Source organism: Heterocephalus glaber, unplaced genomic scaffold (genome assembly GCF_053883595.1).
Source record: "Heterocephalus glaber isolate CG9 unplaced genomic scaffold, H.glaber_assembly_v1.0 deba00001572, whole genome shotgun sequence".
Lineage (NCBI taxonomy): Eukaryota > Metazoa > Chordata > Mammalia > Rodentia > Bathyergidae > Heterocephalus > Heterocephalus glaber.
Genome location: NW_028258357.1, coordinates 21,253,401 through 21,275,804, shown reverse-complemented (window position 1 = coordinate 21,275,804; position 22,404 = coordinate 21,253,401). Strand labels below are relative to the sequence as shown.

Sequence of the window (22,404 nt, the reverse complement as noted above, 5' to 3'; positions counted from 1 at the left end):
AGGCTGCTTCCAAGATTTAGCCCTTATGAGTTGTGCTGCTATAAACATGGATCACTGTAACATAATGTCTTTAACTCTTTTGGGAAGGTACCTAGAAGGGAAATAACTGCATTGAATGGAATGTCTAGTTTTAGTATTTTGAAGAATCCCCACACTGATTTCCATAATGGCTGTACAAGTTTACACTCCCACAAGCAATGTAAAAGGATTCCTTTTTCGCTGAAGCCTCGTCAGCATTTGTTACTGGATTTCTTGATGGTGGCCATTCTTTTTTTTTTTTTTTTTTTAATTTTATTGGTACATTTTAGGTATACAATACAGTTACATTCATGATTGGAAATTTACACCTTTACATAATCTCTCTTTGTTCTTATTTTTTCCCCATCCACCTGCCCTCCCTTCAACCCCTCCAGCCCTCCCTATTTACAAAAATTTTTTTCCTATTTTTCCATTTTCTCATATTAATCCCATTCCCTTCTATCCTTTCCCTTAGCCCTCCCACTTCCTTCCCCTTTGCCCCTTTTCTTCCTATTTCACATTACCTATTATACATTTAGTCCTTATTTACACTTTCAGATTCTCACACCAGACAAACTATTTGGTATTTACACATCTGTGTCCTATTTATTTCACTTAAGAGTATTGCCTCAATGTGCATCCACTTAGCTATAAATGTCTCTAATTTCTCATTTTTTATGGCTGAGTAGTACTCCATTTTATTAAAAAAACCACATTTTCTTTATCCAGTCTCCAATTGATGGGCATTTGGGCTGTTTCCAAGTTTTAGCTATTACAAACTGTGCTGCTGTGAACATGGGTGCACATATATCACTGTGGTATGATTCTTTTAATTCTTTGGGGAAGATCCCCAGCAGGGGAATAGCAGGGTCAAATGGGATTTCCAGTCCTAGTTCTTTGAGGTATCTCCATAATGATTTCCACAGTGGTTGCACTAGTCTACACCCCCACCAACAGTGGAGCAGGGTTCCTCTTTCCCCACAGCCCCACCAGCATTTGTTATTGGTTGATTTCTTGATAGCAGCCATTCTTTGTGGGGTGAGGTGGAATCTCAGCATTGTTTTCATTTGCATCTCTCGAATGACCAGTGATGTTGAACATTTTTTCATATGTTTATTTGCTATTTCTACTTCTTTGTGTGAGAAATGTCTGTTCATTTCAGATGCCCATTTTTGGATTGGGTCTTTACCTTTGGGAGGTCTGATTTTTAGAAATTCTTTATAGATTCTAGATAGTAGACCTTTGTTTGAGGAACACCAGGTGAAAATTTTTTCCCACATTGTGGGTTGTCTCTTCACACTGTTCGTGGTTTCTCTTGCTGTGCAGAAGCTTTTTAATAAGAAGAGATCCCACTTGTTGATTGTTTGTGCTAGTTCACAGGCAACTGAGGTTTTGTTCATAAAATCTTTTCCTACACCAATGTCTTCAAGAGTTCTACCTAACTTCTGTTCCAGCTGGTTCAGCATTTCTGTTTTAATATTTATATCTTTAATCCATTTGGATTTTAGTTTAGTGCATGATGAGAGATATACATCTAGTTTTAATCTTTGGCAAGTTGAAACCCAGTTTTTCCAGCACCATTTATTAAAGAGGCTATCTTTCCTCCAGTGAGGGTGTTTGGCTCCTTTGTCGAAGATGAGGTGGCTGAGTGTGTCTGGAGTTGTTTCTGCATCTTCTAATCTGTTCCACTAGTCCTCAGGTCTGTTTCTTTTCCAGTACCATGCTGTTTTTATCATGGTGGCTTTGTAGTATAGTTTCAAGTTGGGGGTTGTGATACCCCTGCCATGTCTCTGTTGCCTAGAATTGCTTTTGCTATGCTAGGTCTCCTATTCCAAATGAATTTTTGGATTGCTTTCTCAAAGTCCATGAAGTATGCTGCTGGAATTTCAATTGGGATTGCATTGAATCTATATAGCAGTTTTGGAAGTTTGGCCATTTTCACTATGTTGATTCTTCCTACCCAGGAGCAAGGGATGTCTTTCCATTTTCTGATATCATCTTCAATGTCTCTTTTCAGAGTGCTATAGTTTTCAGAGAAGAGGTCTTTGATATATTTTTTTTTAGGTTGATTCCTAGGTATTTCAGTTTTTTGGATGCTATTGTGAAAGGAATTGTTTGCCCTGTTTCTCTCTCAGTGAGTCTTTTGTTCATGTAGAGGAAAGCTATTGATTTTTGTGCGTTGACCTAGTATCCAGCTACTTTACTGAATTTGGTTATTAAGTCTAGAAGATTTTGGTGGAGTTCTTGGGCTCTTCTATGTAGAGTATCATGTCATCTGCAAATAATGACAATTTGACGTCTTCATTTCCTATCTTTATTCCTTTTATTTATTTCTCTTGTCTAATTGCCTTGGCTAATGTTTCCAAAACTATATTGAATAGAAGTGGTGATAGTGGACATCCTTGTCTTTTAGTGTGAAGGATTTCAGTTTTTGATCACTTAGTATGATATTGGATGTTGGTTTTTCATAGATGGCTTTTATCAGATTGAGGTAGAGACCGTCTATTCCAATTTTTTGTAGGGTTTTTTTTATCATAAATGCGTGTTGGATTTTGTCAAATGCTTTTTCTGTATCTATTGAGATGATCATATGGTTTTTGTCCTTGGCTCTGTTGATATAGTGTATTACATTTATTGATTTGCATATGTTGAGCCATCCCTGCATCCCTGGGATGAATCCCAGTTGGTTAGGGTGTATGATCTTCTTGATGCTTCTGCATTCTATTTGCCAGTATCTTATTAAGGATTTTTGCATCTATGTTCATTAGTGAGTTTGGCCTACAATTCTCTTTTTCGGTTGGGTCTTTCTCTGCTTTGGGGATCAAGGTGATGCTTGCTTCCAGAAATGAATTCGGGAGTATTGCTTCCCTTTCAATTTCATTGAAGAGTTTAAACAGCAGTGGCAGTAGTTCCTCTCTAAATGTCTTGTAGAATTCGGCAGTTAAGCCATCAGGATCCGGGCTTTTCTTAGTGAATAAGTTTTAATTATGTTTTCAGTTTCATTGATTGATATTGGGTTGTTTAGAATTTTCAGGTCTTCTTCGTTCAACTTTGGTAATTCATACGTATCTAGGAATCTCCATTTCTTCTGTTTTCCATCTTACTGGCATATGGGTTCTCGAAATAGGTACTGATGATCCTCTGGATTTTTGCTGAGTCTTTTAATTTCACCCTTTTCATTCCTAATTCCATGGATTTGGGCCTTTTCTTTCCTTTTTCTGATAAGGTTGGCTAAGGGTTTGTCAATTTTGTTTATGCTTTCAAAGAACCAACTCTGCTTCACTGATTTTTTTGTATCATTCTCTTAGTCTCCATTGCATTGATTTCTGCTCTGATGTTTATAATTTCCTCCCTTGTATGAGTTTTGGGTTTGTCCTGCTCTTCTTTTTCTAGAAGCTTGAGGTTCAGCATCAGGTTGTTTAATTGGGCTCACTCTGTTTTCCTAATGTGAGTATTCACTACTATGAATTTCCCTCGAAAGACTGCTTTCATTGTGTCCCATAGATTCCAATATGTTGTGTTGTCATTGTCATTTATTTGAAGGAACCATCTGATTTCTTCTTTAATTTCCTCTGTGACCCATTGGTTATTCAGAAGTGTGTTGTGTGGTTTCCATGTATTTATGAAATTCTTGCGGTTTCTTTTGCTATTGATCTCCAATTTCATCTCACTGTGGTCTGATAATATATAGGGGATAATTTCAGTTCCTTTGCACTAACTTAAACATGTTCTATGAGCAAGTATGTGGTCTATTTTGGAGAAATACCCACGTGCAGCTGAAAAGATTGTGTATTCTGATTTTGTGGGGTGGAGCACTCTGGAAACATCTATTAAGTTCATTTGTTCAAGAGTTTGATTAAGTTCTAGTATTTCATTGTTTAATTTTTGCCTAGTTGATCTATCAGTTTGTGACAGTGGGGCGTTGAGGTCCCCCACTACTATTGTATTGGTGCTTATTTGATTCTTCATGTCTGTTAGTATTTGTTTTACGTAGTTGGGCGCACTAGTGTTTGGTACATATATATTTATGATTGTTATCTCTTCCTCTTGAATTGTTCCCTTTACAAGGATATAGTGTCCTTTTGTCTCTCTTAATCAGTGTTGGTTTGAAATCTACTTGATCTGCAAAGACGATAGCTACTCCTGCTTTTTTTCGGGTTCCTGTCACATGGATTATTGTTTTACACCCTTTAACTTTCAGTCTATGAGTTTCTTTTTGAATTAAGTGTGTTTATTGTCCCCCAAAATTCAAAGACCCAACTCAAAAATGGGCATCTGAAATGAACAGACATTTCTCAGACAAAGAAGTAAAAACAGCAAATAAATATATGAAAAAATGTTCAACATCAGTGGTCATTCAAGAGATGCAGATGAAAACAACACTGAGATTCCACCTCACCCCACAAAGAATGGCTGCTATCAAGAAATCAACCAATAGCAAATGCTGGTGGAGGTGTGGAGAGAAAGGAACCCTTTTCCATTGTTGGTGGGAGTGCAGACTGGTGCAACCACTGTGGAAATCAGTATGGAGATACCTCAGAGAACTAGGCTTAGAGGTCCCACTTGACCCAGCTATTCCCCTACTGGGAATCTTCCCCAAAGAATTAAAAGAATCGTACCACAGCGATATATGTGCACCCATGTTTATAGCGGCACAGTTTGTAATAGCTAAAACTTGGAAACAGCCCAAGTGCCCATCAGCTGGAAACTGGATAAAGAAGATGTGGTTTTTTTATGAAATGGAGTACTGCTCAGCCATAAAGAACGAGAAACTAGAGACATTTATAGCTAAATGGGTGCATGTTGAGGCCATACTTTTAAGTGAAATAAATAGGACACACATGTGTAAATACCAAATAGTTTCTCTAGTGTGAGAAACTGAAAGTGTAAATAAGGATGAAAATGATTAAAATGAATAATTGATCATTTGAAATAGGAAAAGGTCCAAAGGGGTAGGGTTGGCGGGAGGGGAAGGGGAAAGGGAAGAAGGGAAAGGAAAGATTATGAGAAAAGAAAAAAAAATGGAAACAAAGTCTGTGTAAATAGGGAAGGGTGGAGGGGTGAAGGGCACACAGGGAATGGGGGAAAAATAAGAACCAAGATACATCATGTACAGGTACAAGCACCCAATGATAAATGTAAATGTATTGTATACCTAAAATGTACCAATTAATATATATTTTTAAAAAGTGTGTTTATTGTATGCAGTATATTGTTGGATCTTGGTTTGTGACCCATTCTGCCAGTCTATTTCTTTTGATTGGTGAATTGAGACCATTAACATTGATGATTATAACTGATACGTATTGATTTATCATTGTCATGACTTTTCCTTTTTGTTGGATTCTCCCTCTTTGTGTTTAGTTTCTTGTCCTACCCGATGGATTCATTCTGCTGGGCTTCCTGGGGTTGTGATCCTTGTACTCTTTTCCTAGGATATTGTCTAAACTATTCTGCAGTGCTGGTTTGGTATTCATGAAGTTCCTAAGGTGCTCTTTGTCATGAAAGTATCTAATTTCTCAATCAATTTTGAAAGATAGTTTTTCAGGATACATCAATCTGGGTTGAAGGCTGTTTTCCTTTAGGGCTTGAAATCGTCACTCCAAGTTCTTCTTGCCTTGAGGGTTTGCGTTGAGAAGTCTGATGTGATTCTAATGGGCTTTCCTTTGTATGTGATTTGTTTCTTTTCTCTAACTGCTTGTAGAATTTTGTTCCTCTGTTGGGTGTCTGGAATCTTAACTATTATATGCCTATGTGTACATTTTTTTTGATCAAGGCTAGTTGGAGTCCTATAAGCCTCAATTATCTGTATGTCAAGTTCTTTTCCCCTTCTTGGGAAGTTTTCTGCCATCATTCCTGTGAACAGTTTTCTTATGTCATCTGCACTCTCTCCTATTTCTTCATTGACTCCAATCAGTCTTATGTTATTCTTCTTTGCATCGTCTAGCAGCTGCTGGATTGATTTCTCATGGTCTCTTACTATTTTAAAGAAATTTTTATTTTCCTGGTCACTATTTGCAATCTTATCTCCTATATCTCAAATTTTGCCCTCACATTGGCTCATTCTGCTGTGTAAACTTTCAGTGGAGTTTTTAATCTCCTGGAAATCTATTTGCATCTGTTTTATGGATTCCATTTGTTTCCTATGGTGGGATTCCATCGTGTTCCTCAGTTCCTCTATTTTTTTAATCTGTGTTCACTCTAGATTTATTAATCATGTCTTGCACTATGAGCACAATCTCTGCTGTTATCTGAGAAATTATTTCTGATTTCATTTTTTCCAGATCCTCTTTTGTTGCCAGTTCAGGGAGTCCAGATGGTTGAGTATCAGATTGTTCCATCTCCTTTCCCTTTGGGGTTGCTTTAGGTGATCTGGAAGTCTGGTTTTTAGACTTGTTTCCATGTCTTCTCATTTCAAGGTGGGGGTGAGTGTGCTGCTGGCACCCGCACGGCTCACCTCCTTGGCACTGGGCGGGGCTCTACTCCTCTGCGCTGTGGGTGGTGGTACTGTAGCCCACAAGGCTCAGCTGCTCAGTGCTGGGGGCCTCTGCTCCTCTGTGCTGGGGGCCTCTGCTCCTCTGTGCTGGGGATGATGGTACGGCAGGCAGAAGGGCTTGCCTCCTTGGCAATGGGTGAAGCTGTGCTCCTGATGATGGCCATTCTTGATGGAATCTCAGTACTTTTATAATTTGCATTTCTTTAATGACCAGTAATATTGAACTTTTTTTTTTTCATGTATTGACCATTTGTAATTCTTCTGAGAATGTCTGTTCATTTCAGTTGCCAATTTTTTTAATTGGGTCTTTTAGGGGGCCCAATTTTTTTTAATTATTCATATATTTTATATATTAGTCCTCTGAGGAATAGCTGGTAGTTGGTTTTTTTTCCTATTTTGTAGATTGCCTGTTCACTCTTTTGGTTGTTTCCTTTGCTATTCAGAAGCTTTTTAATTTGATATGATCCCATTTGTTGATTCTTGGTACTATTTCTTGTGCCATTGGAGATTCTATTCAAAAAGTCCTTGCCTACATTTATGTCTTCAACAGTTTTAATTCTTTTATCTCCCAGCAGATTCTGTTTTAACATTTAGATTTTTGATCCATTTTTATTTTAATTTGGTGCACTGTTAGAGATATGGGTCTTGATTCAATATTCTGCATGTGGATAGCCAATTTTCCCAGAACCACTTATTAAAGACACTATCTTTCCTCTAGTCTAGTTTATGTTTTTGTCCCCTTAGTCAAAGATAAAATAGCTCAATGTGTCTGCAGTTGTTTCTGTGTCCTCTATTCTGTGCCATTGATTCACCTGTCTGCTTCTGTGCCAGTGCCATGCTACTTTTATCCCGTTGCTCTGTAATATAACTTCAGATCCAGGATTGGGATGCATCGCATCCCGCTTTGCTCTTGTTGCCCAGGATCTGGTTCCATATAAATTTTCTCTAGTTCTAGGAGGAATGCTGTTGGTATATTTTTATTGGGATTGTGCTAAGTCTGTATAAGATTTTTGGAAGTATGCTCATTTTGACTATACTGGTTCTACTCATCCAGAAATGGGATATCTTTCCATTTTCTAGTGTCCTCTTTGAACTCCTTTTTTCAGAGTACTGTAATTTTCTCTGTAAATGAAAATTGGCCTTTTACTTCCTTGGTTAGATTAATAATTAAGTATTTAATTTTTCTTAATGCCATTGTTAGTGGTACTGTTTTTGTAATTTCTTTCTCAGTGAGTTCTTTATGGTGGGTACACAGGAATACTACTGCTTTTTGTGAGTTGATTTTGTTTCCTGCTTCACTGTTAAATTTTGGTTATTAATTATGGGAGTCTTTCAGTGAAGTTTTTGGGTCTTGTATGTAAAGGGTCATGCCATCTGAAAGTAATGAAAATGACTTCTTCCCTTCTTATAGTATCCCTTTTATTTCTTTCCCTTGCCTGATTGCTCTGGCTAATGTTTTGAGTACGAGATTGAATAGGAATGGTGATAGTGGACATCCTTTATCTTTTTCCTGACTTTAGAAGGAAAACTTTCAACTTTTCCCCATTTAATGTGATGTGGGCTATTGGTTTGTCGTAAATAGCTTTTTGTCAGATTGAGATAAGGTTGTTCTATACCTGTTTTCTTCAGGGTTTTAAAAAAATCAAGAATGGATGTATTTTGTCAAAAGGCTTTTCTGCATCATGTTGATAGAATCATGTGACTTTTGTCCTTGCTTCTGGTTATGTGATATATTAACTTATGGATTCGTGTATGTTGAACCATCCTTGCACCCTGAGGATGAAGCTGGTTTGGTTGTGCTGTATGATCTTTTTTGATGATTTGTTGCATCATGTTTGCCAGTACTATATCTTGTTGAGGATTTTTGCATCTATGTTCATTAAAGAGATTGGCCAGTAGTTGTTTTTTGTTCATTGGTACCTTGTCTCTTTTAGGATCTGGGTAATGCTAGCTTCCAGGAATGACTTTGGGAATGTCCCTTCTCTTTCAATTTTTTAAAAGAGTTCGAGGAGCGTTGGTGTTAGATCTTCCCTGAAGTTCCTGCAGAATTAAGCAGTAACCCTGTCAGCATCTTCTTTTAGGTGCTAGGGTTTTTTTCATCAATTCAATCTCATTGCCTGATATTTGATTATTCAGCGTTTTTATGACTTCTGGTTTCGCTTTGGTAGTTCACACGTATCTAGGAACCTATCCATTTCTTTTGCATTCTCCATTTCATCAGAGTACATATTCTCAAAATAGTTACTAATAATCTGTATTTTGACAATCTGTTTTCATTCCTAAATGCATTGATTTGGGTCGTGCCTTTTCTTTGTTTGGTAAGATTGGCTAAGGGTTTGTCTATTTTCTTTCTTCTTTTGAAAAACCAGCTTTTCAATTCATTGACTCTTTGTATTGTTTTAGTCTCCATTTCATTGATTGCCATTCTGATCTTGTACTAGCTTTGGATTTGGACTGTCCTTGTTCTTCTAGGATCTTGAGTCCTACCACTGGATTACTTGTCTGGGGTCGCTCTGCTTTTCCAATGCGATGGTTTACAGGTATAAAGTTCCCTCTTAGGACCACTTTCATGTTGTCCCATAGGTTTTGGTATGTTGTGCTGGCATTGTCATTGAACTCTTGGAACTATCTCATTTCTTCTTGATTTCTTCTGTGACCTATTGATGATCCAAAAGGGTATTTAATTTCCATGCATTTGCATAATGTCAGTAGTTGCTTTTGCCACTGATGTCTAGTTTTACTGTGATTTGATCTGATAATATGCATGGTATAATTACAATTGTTTTGAATTTATTTAAGCATGCTTTATTGGCTAGTATGTTGTTTATTTTGGAGAAAGTCCCATGTGCTGCTGAGAAGAATGGACATTCTGTCGTTGGGGAAAACACTCTGTGGACATCTATTAAGTCCATTTGTTCAAATGTTTGGTTCAATTCTGATATTTCTTTGTTGATTGCTTGTCTATTTCTGACAGTGGGGTATTGGGGTCCCCCTCTACAATTGTATTGGTGCTTATCTAATCTTTTATGTCCAGTAGTGTCTATTTTATAAAGTTAGATACACCATTTTCAGTGGATGTGTGTTTGTAATTGTTTTCTCTTCCTGTTGAATTGTTCCCTTAACCAATATATGCAACCTTCTTAGCTGCTTCTGATCAGTTTTGGCTTAAATCCCACTTTGTTGAAAATAGGATAGCTATTCCTGCATGTTTTCTAGTTCCCATTGCATGGGATGTTATTTTCCATCCTTTGATTTTTAGTCTGTGAATTTCTTATTGGGTTAAATTGTTTCTTGTATATAGCATACCATTGGATTTAGTTTCTTGATCTATTCTACTGATCTATGTCTTTTGTTTGGAGAATTGGGACCATTCACATTGAGAGTTACTTCTGATAGGTATTGATTTATTTCTGTCATTACCTTATTTCCCCTTATTGAGTTTCTCTTTCTCTCCTACTTAACTGCTCTCCCTACCTGGTGTCTTTATTCTCTTAGTCCTTTTGGCATTGTTGGCTTCATTGTCTCTTTCTAGAATTTCCTTACGAATTTTTTGGAATGCTGATTTGGTATTCATGAAGTTCTTTAGGTACTCTTTATCATGGAAATATCTTATTCTCCATCAATTTTGAAAGATAGTTTTGCAGGATATATCAGTCCAGATTGGAAGTAGTTTTCTTTTAGGCCTTGAAACACTTTACTCCAAGCTCTCTTGGCCTCTAAGATTAGTATTCAGAAGTCTGCTGCAGTTCTAATGGATTTTCCTTTGTAAGTGATTTGTTGCTTTTGTCTAATAGCTTTTAAGATTCTGTTGTTTATTGGACTTCTGGATTTTGACTCTGAGGTTCTTTTTCTGAGAGTAGCTACTTGAGGCTCTCTGTTGCACAGCGCAGCTCTCCTCTACTAATATACAGAATTACATTGATTAATTTCCAAATATTAAATTGGCCTTGCATTTCTAGGATAAATCCAATTTGGTTGTGATGTATTGTGCATTTAGTATTTTGCTGGGTTTGATTTGCAAATAGTATTTAAGTTTTCATGATATTCTTATAATATCCTTTTAATGGCTGTATTGTCTGCAGTGATGACTTCTCTTTCATTCTTGATATTGAAATTTCTGTCCTCTCTCTCTCTCTCTCTCTCTCTCTCCAAAGAACCAGCTTCTGGTTTCATTTATTTTCTCTATTTTCTTTCTTGTTGTTTTTTCTATTTTATTGATTTGTGTTCTTAGGCTTGTCCTTTCTTCTTTTTATGCTTTTAGTGTAATTTCTCCTTTTTTCTAAGTTCTCAAGATGTGAACTTTAGATTGTTGAATCTTCTTTTCTAATGTAAGTATTTAATACTGTGAATTTAGAAGTAGTGCTTTATATACCACCCACATATTTTAATGTGCTGTGTTTTCATTTTCATGAAACTCAGTTATATTTTCCACATTCTCCAATAGATTCTTCTTTGATCTATAAGTTATTTAGAAGCATAGTGTTTATTTTCCAAATATTTGGGGAAATCCCCAAATGTATCTCTTTTCTGTTATGACCAGAGAGCATACTTTGCACATTTTAAACATTTCAAATTAATGGAGACTTACAGACAGACTATCACTTGGTCTGTCTTCATCATATCTTCATGAATGTTCCATATGTAAACTTACAGTGTATATTATGCTGTTTTGGGTGGAATGTTGTATAAATGCCATTTATAGAAGAGAGCTTCCCAGACCACGGTAGTTGATAGTATTATTAAAGTTCATGTAATTGTTAAGTTTTATGAAGTCTGTGCCATCTGTCAACAAGAGAATGGTAAAGTCTAAATACAGATACAGACTTGTCTGTTTTTCCTTTCAGTCTTATGAGTTTATGTTGAAATTTATGATCTATTTCTAGATGTGTCTACATTGAAGACGTATCTTTTTCATGAACTGATCTTTATAAGCATTATTCAATATGCACCTTTATCCTTGATAATATTTTGTTTTAATGTTTTCCCCAAGTTAATATAGCTACTTCAGCTTTCTTTTCATTAACATTTGCATGGTATAGCTATTTCAATATTTTTGCTTTTAACTTATTTATGTCCCCATGTTTTGATATATGCTATACCTTTTCCACTAATTCTTTAACATAGTAACCATAATTACTGTAAAGCCTTTGTCAAATAATATTGGATGCATTTTTTTTTTCTGGTACTGGGGATCAAACTTGGCTCATTGCCTTTGTGGGGCAGGTGACAGAACCACTGAGCTAAATCCCCAGCGCCTTTGTCAAATAATATTAACACTTGAATTATCTCTAGGTCTGGTTTCTCAACTACAATAACTTTTCTTTTTAACTTTTTATTGTCTTGAAAATTTTTGCTGGAGATAGATAAATATTATTTATGCCTAGAAATGGGCAGTTCTTCTACTGCCTACTAGTATGGAGGATTGAGCCAATCTAGTCATTAGTTGAACTAGGCTTGTTTGTTGTGGGACTGTAGTTACCTTCACTGTACCACTAACTTCCGATTTCTTTATCAGCGGTGCCTGCTGCCCTGTTCTTAGTGTGACCACTGCATGCCTGCAGCATGGAAGGCTTCCATACCTGTCTTCTTGCTCTTCTTCCAATGCTAACTTGTTTCTCAGATATGGAGTAGGGTTTGGGATTCTCTTGCCCTGTCCTCAGTCTTAGATGGCCCTGTGTGCTTGTCTTCAGAGCTGGGGCTTTCTTGGTGTTTCTGTCCCTCCACGTTGGCAGCCAGCCTCAAGACAGGTCAGTCTTGAGAGGAAGCTCTTACTCCACCCCTCTAGCAGCACACAGCCAGTGCTCTCATTCCTTGCCTAATGTTTCCTCCACTCCCCAGGCAGCCTTTCCTGTGTAGTAGAGAGGCTTCTATAACCTGTCGCAGTACTTGGGAATCCCACTGACCTAGGCCCTCAAGTCTCCTCCCCTCTCTCCATCTGTCCCAGCACAGGCTGAAGATGTGTGGAAAAGGTCTGGCGAGTGACACCGACTCCCCTGTGTCTTGGGCTTCCAGCCATAGCAAGTTCAGAGAACTGCATCCACCTTGGCTGAAGGAGGGAATCGGGCTGATACCCTCTCATTAGGGTGATAAATGTGAACATCCTCTTCCCTAGTTTTATACCCTGACCGTGATCATGATTTTTAAAAGTTGCCTGTATGGGGCCGGGGATTTAGCTCAGTGGTTTTGCCGCCTGCTGCTCAAGCGCAAGGACCCGAGTTCGATCCCCGGTACCAAAAAAGACAAAAAAAAAAAAAAAAAGTTGCCTGTATGGTTTGCTTTCATACCAGACAGTAAGTCAGTCTTAAAAAAATAATGAGCAAATCTTTCTGAACAGTGATTTTATGCTTTCGGGATATCCACCACAACACTAAATGTGCTGACATTCCAGAAGAACTTTGTTTTTCATTTTATTAGCCCCAGAGTGTGACGTAAAGATACTCACTTTTGGTTGAAGTTATGCGAGTTGTTTGAAGTATAAGGATGACCCCATCTGTTTCCTGATGTTTCAGGCATCGGTGGTAACTTGGTGGCCATTCAGGCGAGCAGGATTTCTACCTACCTCCATCTCCACAGCACCCCAGGAGAGCTGCCCGAGGAGCCCAAGGGTTGTTACCACCCACTTAGGACTTTCTTTGGTCCAGGTATGTGTGTGGGACTCCTGCATATTTTCTATCTGGAACTGTTACTCTCTGAGACAGTAGGCAGGCAACGTTTGTTATGTACGGATTCTGTAAAGTTGCACAATTTTCTCTTTCTGAGAGCTAATCTCAATGAACAAATTATTCATCCATATCAGTTTGCAGTTACTGAGGATCTTTGTATAGTTTTCCTCGTCATCCTTTCTCTGGGATATCTTGTTTTGTAAGTCAGGAAAGAACAACCTAACACGCACCCAAACACACTGCTAGGTGGATTGGGAAGAGAGATGCACTCTTCTTTGTGTTTTAATCTTTTTGGCCATTCCTTTTTTTTTTTCCTTCAGCACTGGGGGTTGAACTCAGGGCCTTCAAACTGAGCCATATCCCTGCCCACCCCCCCCCCCACTTCATTTTGAGACAGGGTCTGTCTGAGTTGCTGTGCTGCTTCTGCCTCAGCCTTCCTCCACCAGGCCCAGTGTCTTGTTGGGCTTTCTAAATGCAGGCATTGGACCTAAGCAGGACAAGGGGATAACATAAGCTGTAAGGGTCAGTGCATCATTTCTGTCAGCCAGGCACTTGATTACCGAAAGACAGGACACGATTTTAAATCTCATAATTCTTGTCACTTTTTTTCCTGGTGAAAATGAAGTATAATTATTGACTTTTGAATGAAGCTCAAAAATGCTTGGCACTGATGAAAACATTTCAGTTCTTTAAGTACTTTGTATTTTCCCTTTGATCTTCCCTCTCTTTTTATGATAGATATTAAAGTCCAACCACTGATCTTCATAGCAAGTTTTTATCATCCACCTTCACTTAATGACATATCACATAGAGGGGAAATTTCAAAGAATTAAGTGAATTGTAAATAATTGCAACTTATTCTTAGCAACTGAACCTTATGTGTATACTAACTAGAAAGTAGTATTCAAATCTGACTTTGACATATTTTTGGCCAAAATATGCTTTTGTTTTAATGGCTTTTATATTTTTTCTTCAGGAGTAAATAATAAGTCTGCCCAAGTTCTGCTGCTTTTAGTGATTCCTGGACATTTGATTTTCCTTTACACCATTCACCTGATGAAAAGTGGCCACACTTCTCTAACTGTGATCTTTGTCGTCGTGTACTTATTTGCTGCTGTGCTACAGGTAAAAATTAAAGCCTCTTGAATTGGTTTGTTTTGCTTTGTTTTGTTTTTGCTCAGAGTGTTGGAAAACTAACTGTATACAACTACAGGCACATCACGTAATGTACCATTTCAAAAATCAGCTGAATCCCTTTGTGCTGATTTGACCTTGAAACTAATAACCTCAGGGCCACTTTTCATATCATGCATTATTTAGAACCTTTGTATTTTCCATTTCCTGGATTCTGTGTCTTTCCTTTTTTGGCTCTTTTGTATGTATATAACAACCAATAAATTCTTAAGGAAGAGGGCATGGGAATACATTATTTTAAAATATTTGCCTATTATAATACATTCCACCCTCTCAGTAGGTTGATTGGATATAAAATTCTGTTTCTTGGGATAGTTTATTGTTTTGTTTTGTTTTTATTTTTTGACACAGGATCTCACTGTGTCGTTCAGGCTGGCCTAGAACTCACTGTGATCCTCCTGCCTCAGCCTCCCAAATGCTGGATTTGCACCACTATGCCTGGCATAAAATTATTCTTTTAGAATTTTGAAGACCAAAAAGCTTTATTGCCTTTTAATTCCTTGTATTACCATTGAAAACAGTCAGAAAGCATTCTCTTTCCTGACGCCATTGTATATAACTTTTATGTCCTACAAGCTTGTTAAGAACTTCTCTTTCTATTTTCCTTAAATTTCTTGTAAATATACTTGAGGTTTCTTAAATTTCATGTTGCTATACCCTGTGTATGTGTATTTTGTCTATTTTGTTTGACTTTGTCAATCTAAAAACTCAGGTTCTTCACTTTTAAGGACATTTCTTGGAATTTTTTTAAATGATAAAGTCTTTCTTTCTGGAATTTTACTTGGTTCCTGGATCTCTTGCATTAAATTTATTTTCTATCTCTTTATCTCTTTTTCTCATCTTTCGAGATGCCCATCCCTTCTAAATAGTTTCTCTGTTGTGAGAAAGGCTTTTAATTTTAAAATTTAAGAAAATTGCTTTTACTTTTCAAAATGTATGATCAGTATAATACATGTTCAAAGATTTAAAACTAAATACTATCAAAAGGTTCAAAAAAAAAAAGATTCTATCATCCCAGTTGCATTTCTCAGAGATGATCACTTTGAAATATTTTAGCTGTAAGTTTTAAGGTAACATGCCTAAACTTCAAGTTTATGATTAATCTCCTTTAGTTTTTGCTACTAAAAATTGAGAACTTGGTGGCTTTATAATGCTCTGTCTTTCCCATATAGTTATATCACAACTTTTTGTTAAACTGTTTGTCAATGTATGTTATTAGGCCTATGTAAACATTATATATGGGCAGTTAATTTACTATGGTTGTATTTCTGTGTTTTGTTGGGTTTTTTCATTTATATCATTTTCTATAAACCCATCCTTAATTTTTTTCCAACTATTTGAACTTTGAGTTCTTGGGCATGACTTCTTGCTAAACTTTGTAGGTTTGGTACCTTCTACAGTGAGAAATCCTAATCCCTTGAGATGGATTAAAATAATTATTAAAGAGATAGCATTGAGTTTGGCCTTAGAGGACTTTGACATTCAGTGATGAAACTAAAGAGTAGGTATGGGGAACAGGGAAGGGGATGTTGCCAGAACCTCAGCCGTGGCTCCTAGCCTCCTGTGAGCCGCTACAGCCCAGGATGAATTAAAGAATAGACAGGAAATGAGACTTAGAGTGGAGGAGCTGAGTCTTGGGTCCTGATCAGGGCTGCTAATGGCAGCAAAGACAAAGTCCCCCAAGCACATCCAGTATTCATTGAATACAGTCAGGGGAAGTAATAAGGAGCTGGGTGTGCTTTGAAGGCATCTAGTGAAATACTGCCAAACACCTGGCATGGTGGCACCAGGCAGGGCTCTTAGGGAGTAGGCACTGCTTATCTTGCTTGGATGGAACAAACAGGTACTGGGACCAGGTACAATCAGCAAGCAACTCATCAGGTCAATGGGAAGCCATAATTCAGGGGAAAGGATTTTAATTGGGATCACGCTGACCTCAGCTGCATATAACTCAGCAGAGTCCTTCCACTTCACAGACCAGGGCCTAGGTTTCTATTTGAGTCACATAGAGCTTCAGTCTGACTCCTGACATAAAACAACATAGCTGTATTATGGGAAGCAAGAAGCAAGTGCCACTCACAGCCAGCTAGTACTGGACAGGATGTCTGCTGTAAGTAGGTATTTAGACATTATTCCCAAAAAAACTGCACTGGTGATAAAGATGGTGATGGGTTAGCTGGCATTTACAGTGTTTCTTGTACACTGAGCACTTTTCTGAAGGCTTCCCATCTATCAATTCACTTAATTTTCACAAAATACTATGAGAGATTTGTTCTTTTTCTTTTTTTCTCTTGGCAGTGCTGGGACCAAACTCATTGCCTCGCCCATGTTAGACACTGAGCTACATCCTCAGCCCCAGGATTTGTTCTTTTGTTGTAAATCAGTGATTTTTAAAGTCCCAAACATATACAACAATGCATTGTGTATAGGAAGAAAAGATTAAAACTTCTATTTTTATTTTTTACCTCACTTAAAGTACCCATTTTCTTCTGTTTTTATGATTGCTTAGTAATAAACATATCAGCACATGTTGAATAAGTACACTCAAATATGTTGTGCTGAGGGAGCTGTGAAATCTAAGCCTCCTGGAGATGACTGAGTTAAAACACAGAAGTGAGAAAGCATAGAGCCGTGTAGAAAGTCAGTCAGAGAGAGGCTCCAGCAGAGAGGGCATGGCGGAGGGAAGTAATGACCTCTTAGGCCTGAGGAGCTGGAGGAGGTGCAGAAAGCCCTTAAATGCTGGAGGAGATTACAATCTGGTCTTCACATCAAAAACCCTTACAACCTGAGATTTGTAACTTTTCTGTAATGCTTTATAGAACCTTATATTTTATTAAGTCACCTATCAGATCATTCGTCCAATGAATCATCATTCTGTTGGGTGCAGAGATGACTCATGAGTTCTAGGGACAATAAATTCAGACCTTATTACCAAGGCTTGGAATCCACAACCTGGGGGGACCTACAACATGGGCAAGGAGTTCCAGTGTAATGCAATATAAAGGCAGGCAATGGCTGGGAATCAGGTGCTTGCAGAGCTTGGAAGAAACAGAGATGGACTTCACCTGGGAAATAATGTTTTCTACTGTTCAGTAGAGATCAAATTTGTTCCCAACACTATTTCACTGCTGGCCACTTTTATGGCAGGATATGCGTGGCCATTTATTATCACTTACATTTGATGCTCTTCTCTCTCTGTAAGTATCCTGGAAAAAGAAGCTTTCCTCCATCTGGTGGGAAATCTCACAGGCACAGCTTTGGTCTGTGGACAAACACGCCATTTCAAGAGCAGATCCCTGTTTATAACTCTGCCTCATGGGTTATTTGCCACTTACGTTTATAGTTCTGTGCCACACGCTAGCATGCATCATTTCACCAGCACCAGGGAAGAATACATAAGTAATTTCTATGAGTTTGTACAAAAATTAGATTTTGTTCTATATTCACAGTTTATCTTTTCAAAACATCTGGCCTAAACTCTCACCAGTGACAGCTAGAAGACTGGAGTTGAGGAAAAAGTAATTGTTGGTCTCTTGGGCCTCAGTTACCCCTCTGTGACATGAGAAGAGCAGTAGTGTTTATTCCACCAGCTGCTTTGAAGAGTAAGGGAGTTACTTACACAACAGTGGCTTCGCTGTAGGTGCTGTGTAAGTGTTAGTGAGGCTGTTGGCATTGAACATGGAATGTTAGTGGTGTGTGTCAACCTCTGCATGACAGCTGAGCAGGTTTCCTCTTGGTCTTATGGTGATTATTGACCTTTTGTGTCTAATACCATCTTTGTAAATTAAGGTTTTAAATTTCTGGTGTTCACATAGGAGTTTTTTCAGAGAATAATGCAACTTTGGTCCTATGGCTGTTTCTTAATTCAAGTAAAAAGTCAACTTGAGTTTGAAATTGTGTGGGATTTGAAATGGCAGAATTAGTTTTTATTTTGCCCTAGGTATGCAATAACTCCTTTAAAAAAACTTTTTAAAATTAAAAAACTTACTTATGTGCAGGGTCTGTTCCCTGGTAGTTATGTCTCCTGCCACTGACAGATTAAGGAGAAAGAACCCAGTAAAATTCTATTGTGAGACCTATGCCTTTTGTTAGCCCGCTACTCTACTAAACTGGACTCTCAAATAATGTCACAGTTACTGAGTAAATGGTCCCACGTGCCTGTTCATGTGTGCAATCAAGGGCATGATATGGGAGCTGAGCCTGAGACGTGAAGAAGGCACTCCTCCAGCATCAGCAGGGCTTTTCTGTCTCCGTCTGCATGCTCCGTACAGTGTCCTGCAAAGACGCGGACCCTGACGGGGAGGGAAGGCACAGGGCGTCTGTCAGCCCATGCCCACCTGACAATCTCGGGGAGGAGGCAACAGCAGTGCATCTTGCTTCAATTTCCCACTCAGTTGAAAGCCTCTCCTAGTTTTCCTTAGCTGTGCGGCCTTTGTGTGGGAAAAGACAGAAGCTTAAGTGTGGAGGCTGTGTCTTAGACGAGCCAAAAAGATTGCACCTAGACGGACTGAAAGGAGAATGAAGTAACTGGCTCGGTGATCTTACATGAGAACAAATCTGTGACCATTCACATTTTATTTCTTTATAATCCGCTATTGTTTCACTCATTTAACTAGAGCCAAAACCTCTTTGACTATTATAATTATCCTTTTATTGTGATGATTATAGGTACATATGGAGTATATTAATGTTTCCTGCTATAAAATATTTCAGTGGAAAAAGAAAAATGAGACTTTTCTACCCCTTGATGCCTATTGAATTCCAACAAAGTCTTTGTTCATTTGCTAAACAGTGACTTAAAATGATTTCTAAATGAAAGTTTTAATTCCCTATTCTAGCCAGTCATTGTTTCATAAGATAATTAGATTATTAAGAACCCCACTAAAATTCTAAGAGTACCAAATTCCATGAAAAATTCATTGTGAAACTTTGGTTGTAAAAACTTTTGTCTCTAGCTATATCTGTATGTTGGGGGAGACAAAATGTTTCCTTTAAGGTTTAAATGACAATAAGTTCTCAATATATAAATTTGAACATTGTAAATATCACAGTTTTATTATCCAATGTGTGATCACTGTATAAAGGAAGAGAAGGCATTGTCCCTGCCCACCTGTAGGGTCTTCTCTGAGGTGTGGGTTAGACCAAGAGCCTAAGCCTGCCCTCCTTCTAACAGGACAGCCTTCCTTCTCTGTCATTCATTGTTAGACTCTGGCCAGTGTCTGACTTTTCTTTTGTGTGTTTGTTTTGAGACAGTCCCTTGCTGTGTAGTTCGGGCTGGCCTTGAACTTACTGTGTAGTCCTGGCTGGCCTCAAACTGGTGGTGATCCTCCTGCCTCAAACTCCCAAGTGCTGAGATTCCCAAGGGTTAAAGCCGTCTCTTCTTTCTGGTTTCATTAGACCTTCGCCTTTCTTCCAAAAAGACATTTTGCGTCAGAAGGGTAGTTCATTCCACAGAATTGCTTCTCAGGTTAGAATCTGGGCCTGCCCAAGTTAAGGCAGAATCCACATAATCTGCACAGAATCCCTGGCCACAGAGCACTCAAAGGCATGGATGTCATGAGTGCTGAGAAGCACAAAGTGCTGTGGATGTCAAGTGGGGGAAGCGTTTCTCCTAGGTGTGGAGTCAAGTTCTACATTGGATAAGTTCTTGGAAGCCATAGCAAATGCCATTTCCACATAAAGGAGTATCCTTAGGTAAAAGAGAAAGCTCAGGGCAGGTATGGAGAATAGCAAGAAGTTTCCTAGAGCAGTGACAGCGAAGCTTTTAGAGCTTTCAGTGATACAAGCAGTCCTCTAGGGCACGAGTGCCATAGGTTCGCCACCACAGCCCGAGAGCGTTAGGCTAGGAAAGGGGGTGATGGGAAATGAGGTTGAAAATTTCAGGTTGTGGCAGGATCATGAAGGGTCTTGAAAAACAGACTAAAGAATTCAGTTTATTCTACAGAGGGCTTCTTTTCAACTTCCCTTCCATTCCCAACAAACTTGACAGAGCCAATGTGTCCCTGGAATGCCACATGAGATGCTTTAGGTAGGCTGGATGTGGCTTCCACTACTCACTGTTGTGTCACCTTTGATGAAGTCTCTCAGAGGCTTTCCTCATCTTGAAAGACAGGCTAAGAGTAGACCTACTTTGTGGGTGGTTATAAGGATGAAATTAGATAATACATGTTCTATTATTGCCACTATTATCTTACTATTTTAATCTCATCAACACCACCATCATTATCATTGGTTACTACTGTAGATTTTGAGACAGTGAGTCTTTTGGAGTGTAGAGAGGATCAGAACCTATAGCACTAACAAAGAGTTCCCACCATGATTCTGACTTCCTACCCCACTCCTTGGGTCCTCCTCTAAGTAAGGAGGAATGTGGCTGCGCAGTGGCAACATCCCCACAGTTGGAATCTTGGGAAGGCCAAGCTGGTGGCCAAGCAAGTTAACCACCTTAGCCTTGGGGCATTAATTCCTTACAGTATTACTGTCGTTGCGCAGTAGTTAAGATATTTGAGTGCCTGGCACATAGTACCGCAGTCCCTTATTGAATGGTATGGTTCTTTTTTATTTTGATGCTAACTCAAATCCTGTTCAGCTGGCATCTCAAAGGAAAGAGCTAAGGAACCGGGGACTCTAGCAGGTTACCTGATCCCACTCACATTCTCTAACCATTTTGCTTCTTGGGATTTAAGTTTCCCAGGCCCCACCTGGAAAGTAAGGGTCTCCTTTATTTATTCCTCTGTGTGACTATTCCGCTTCTGTCTCTTAATTGATAGATTTCTGTCTGTCAGCTTGGGCTGAGGAGGAAGTGTGAAGAAAGAATGATAAAGGAGATGTGAAGTGAGGCCCGACAGTTTCTAGAAGATTTTTCTAGTTGTAAAAATATCTACTTTGAGAGTTTATTGATGTTTAAGTAAGAAGTTGAAGCAGGTACATTTTTGAGATTCTTTTTTAGAAGCCTCATGATTGCATTTTCTGTGATCTGACAGTGTGATTATACTATTTTACTTTAGGTTTGGGCTCTTAAAATTGAGATGCTTTCCCAAATGCCTATTTATGAATAATCCTTTGGCTAGGTGTGCTCAGCTTCAGGCCAGTAACACACAGACCAGATGACTGCCCACCTCATGGGAGGCCCAGCACGCTGGATCCCAAGCCGTGGGCCTGGGACCTGGGCTCTTTTGAGTCTGGTCAAACCTGATGAAGATGGAGGTGGAACCAGAGAGGCCAAGCCATCTTTGCCCAGATGCCGTCCTTAGGGTGCTGCTGTCTGTGCACTGAATACTGCTGGGATTACAGGCATGGCTTAGAGGAATTTTCACATCATCCACAGAAATCCTTGGAGCACACAATTGAAAACCATAAGACTCGAGATGTTATGGTTTAGACCAAGAATGTCCCACAAGGGCCGTGTTCGGAGGCAGTGCTGTGGGAAGGCAGCGGGATCCCAGGAGTGCTGCACTTGTTGGTGGATTCATCCACTGATGATTAAGAGTTGGATGTGCAGTTCAGAGGTGGGGCCTGGTCAGAGAAAGGGTCTGTCTCCCTCTCTGCCTCCTCCCTCTCTCTCTGCTTCCTGGCCACCATGACGTGAGCAGCTTTCCTCCACCAAGCCCTCCACCATGTCATTTTTGCCTTGGAGTCAGCCAACGCAGACTGAAACTGTGAGCCAAAGTAAACCTCTCCTCCTCTAAGTTGTGGGCATTGAGTATTGTGTCCCAGCAACGGGAAAGTGAGTAAGATGCAGAACGTTTGCCAGAACAAAATCTCAGTTAATTTTGAACCCAGAATAATCACTCTAGACATGTTGACCTGAATTATTCTATAATTTAAAGGTTTTAGCTATTTTAAAAAATAAATGTTCAGGCCGGGGATTTAGCTCAGTGGTTCTGCTGCCTGCCTCAATAGCACAAGGACCTGAGTTTGATCCCCAGGACCAAAAAAACAAAAATAAATGTTCAGCATCATACCACTATTTGATTTCAACCCTAAATGCTCATATTAGTTTAACATATTGTTACTATACAAGTAGCCTTTTGC

At 38.8% G+C, this 22,404-nt stretch overlaps 1 protein-coding gene across 3 annotated transcripts in view; it reads left to right on the top strand.

Annotated features, from left to right (window-relative positions):
• Positions 1-22,404, top strand: part of Slc41a2 (solute carrier family 41 member 2) — a 103,458-nt gene that overhangs the window by 68,546 nt on the left and 12,508 nt on the right. For all 3 annotated transcript variants that reach the window (XM_087192737.1, XM_087192736.1, XM_087192738.1), the window contains 2 exons: positions 13,024-13,155; positions 14,153-14,301. In XM_087192737.1, the coding sequence (XP_087048863.1) occupies positions 13,024-13,155; positions 14,153-14,301 (281 nt within the window). The remainder of the gene's footprint in view (positions 1-13,023; positions 13,156-14,152; positions 14,302-22,404) is intronic.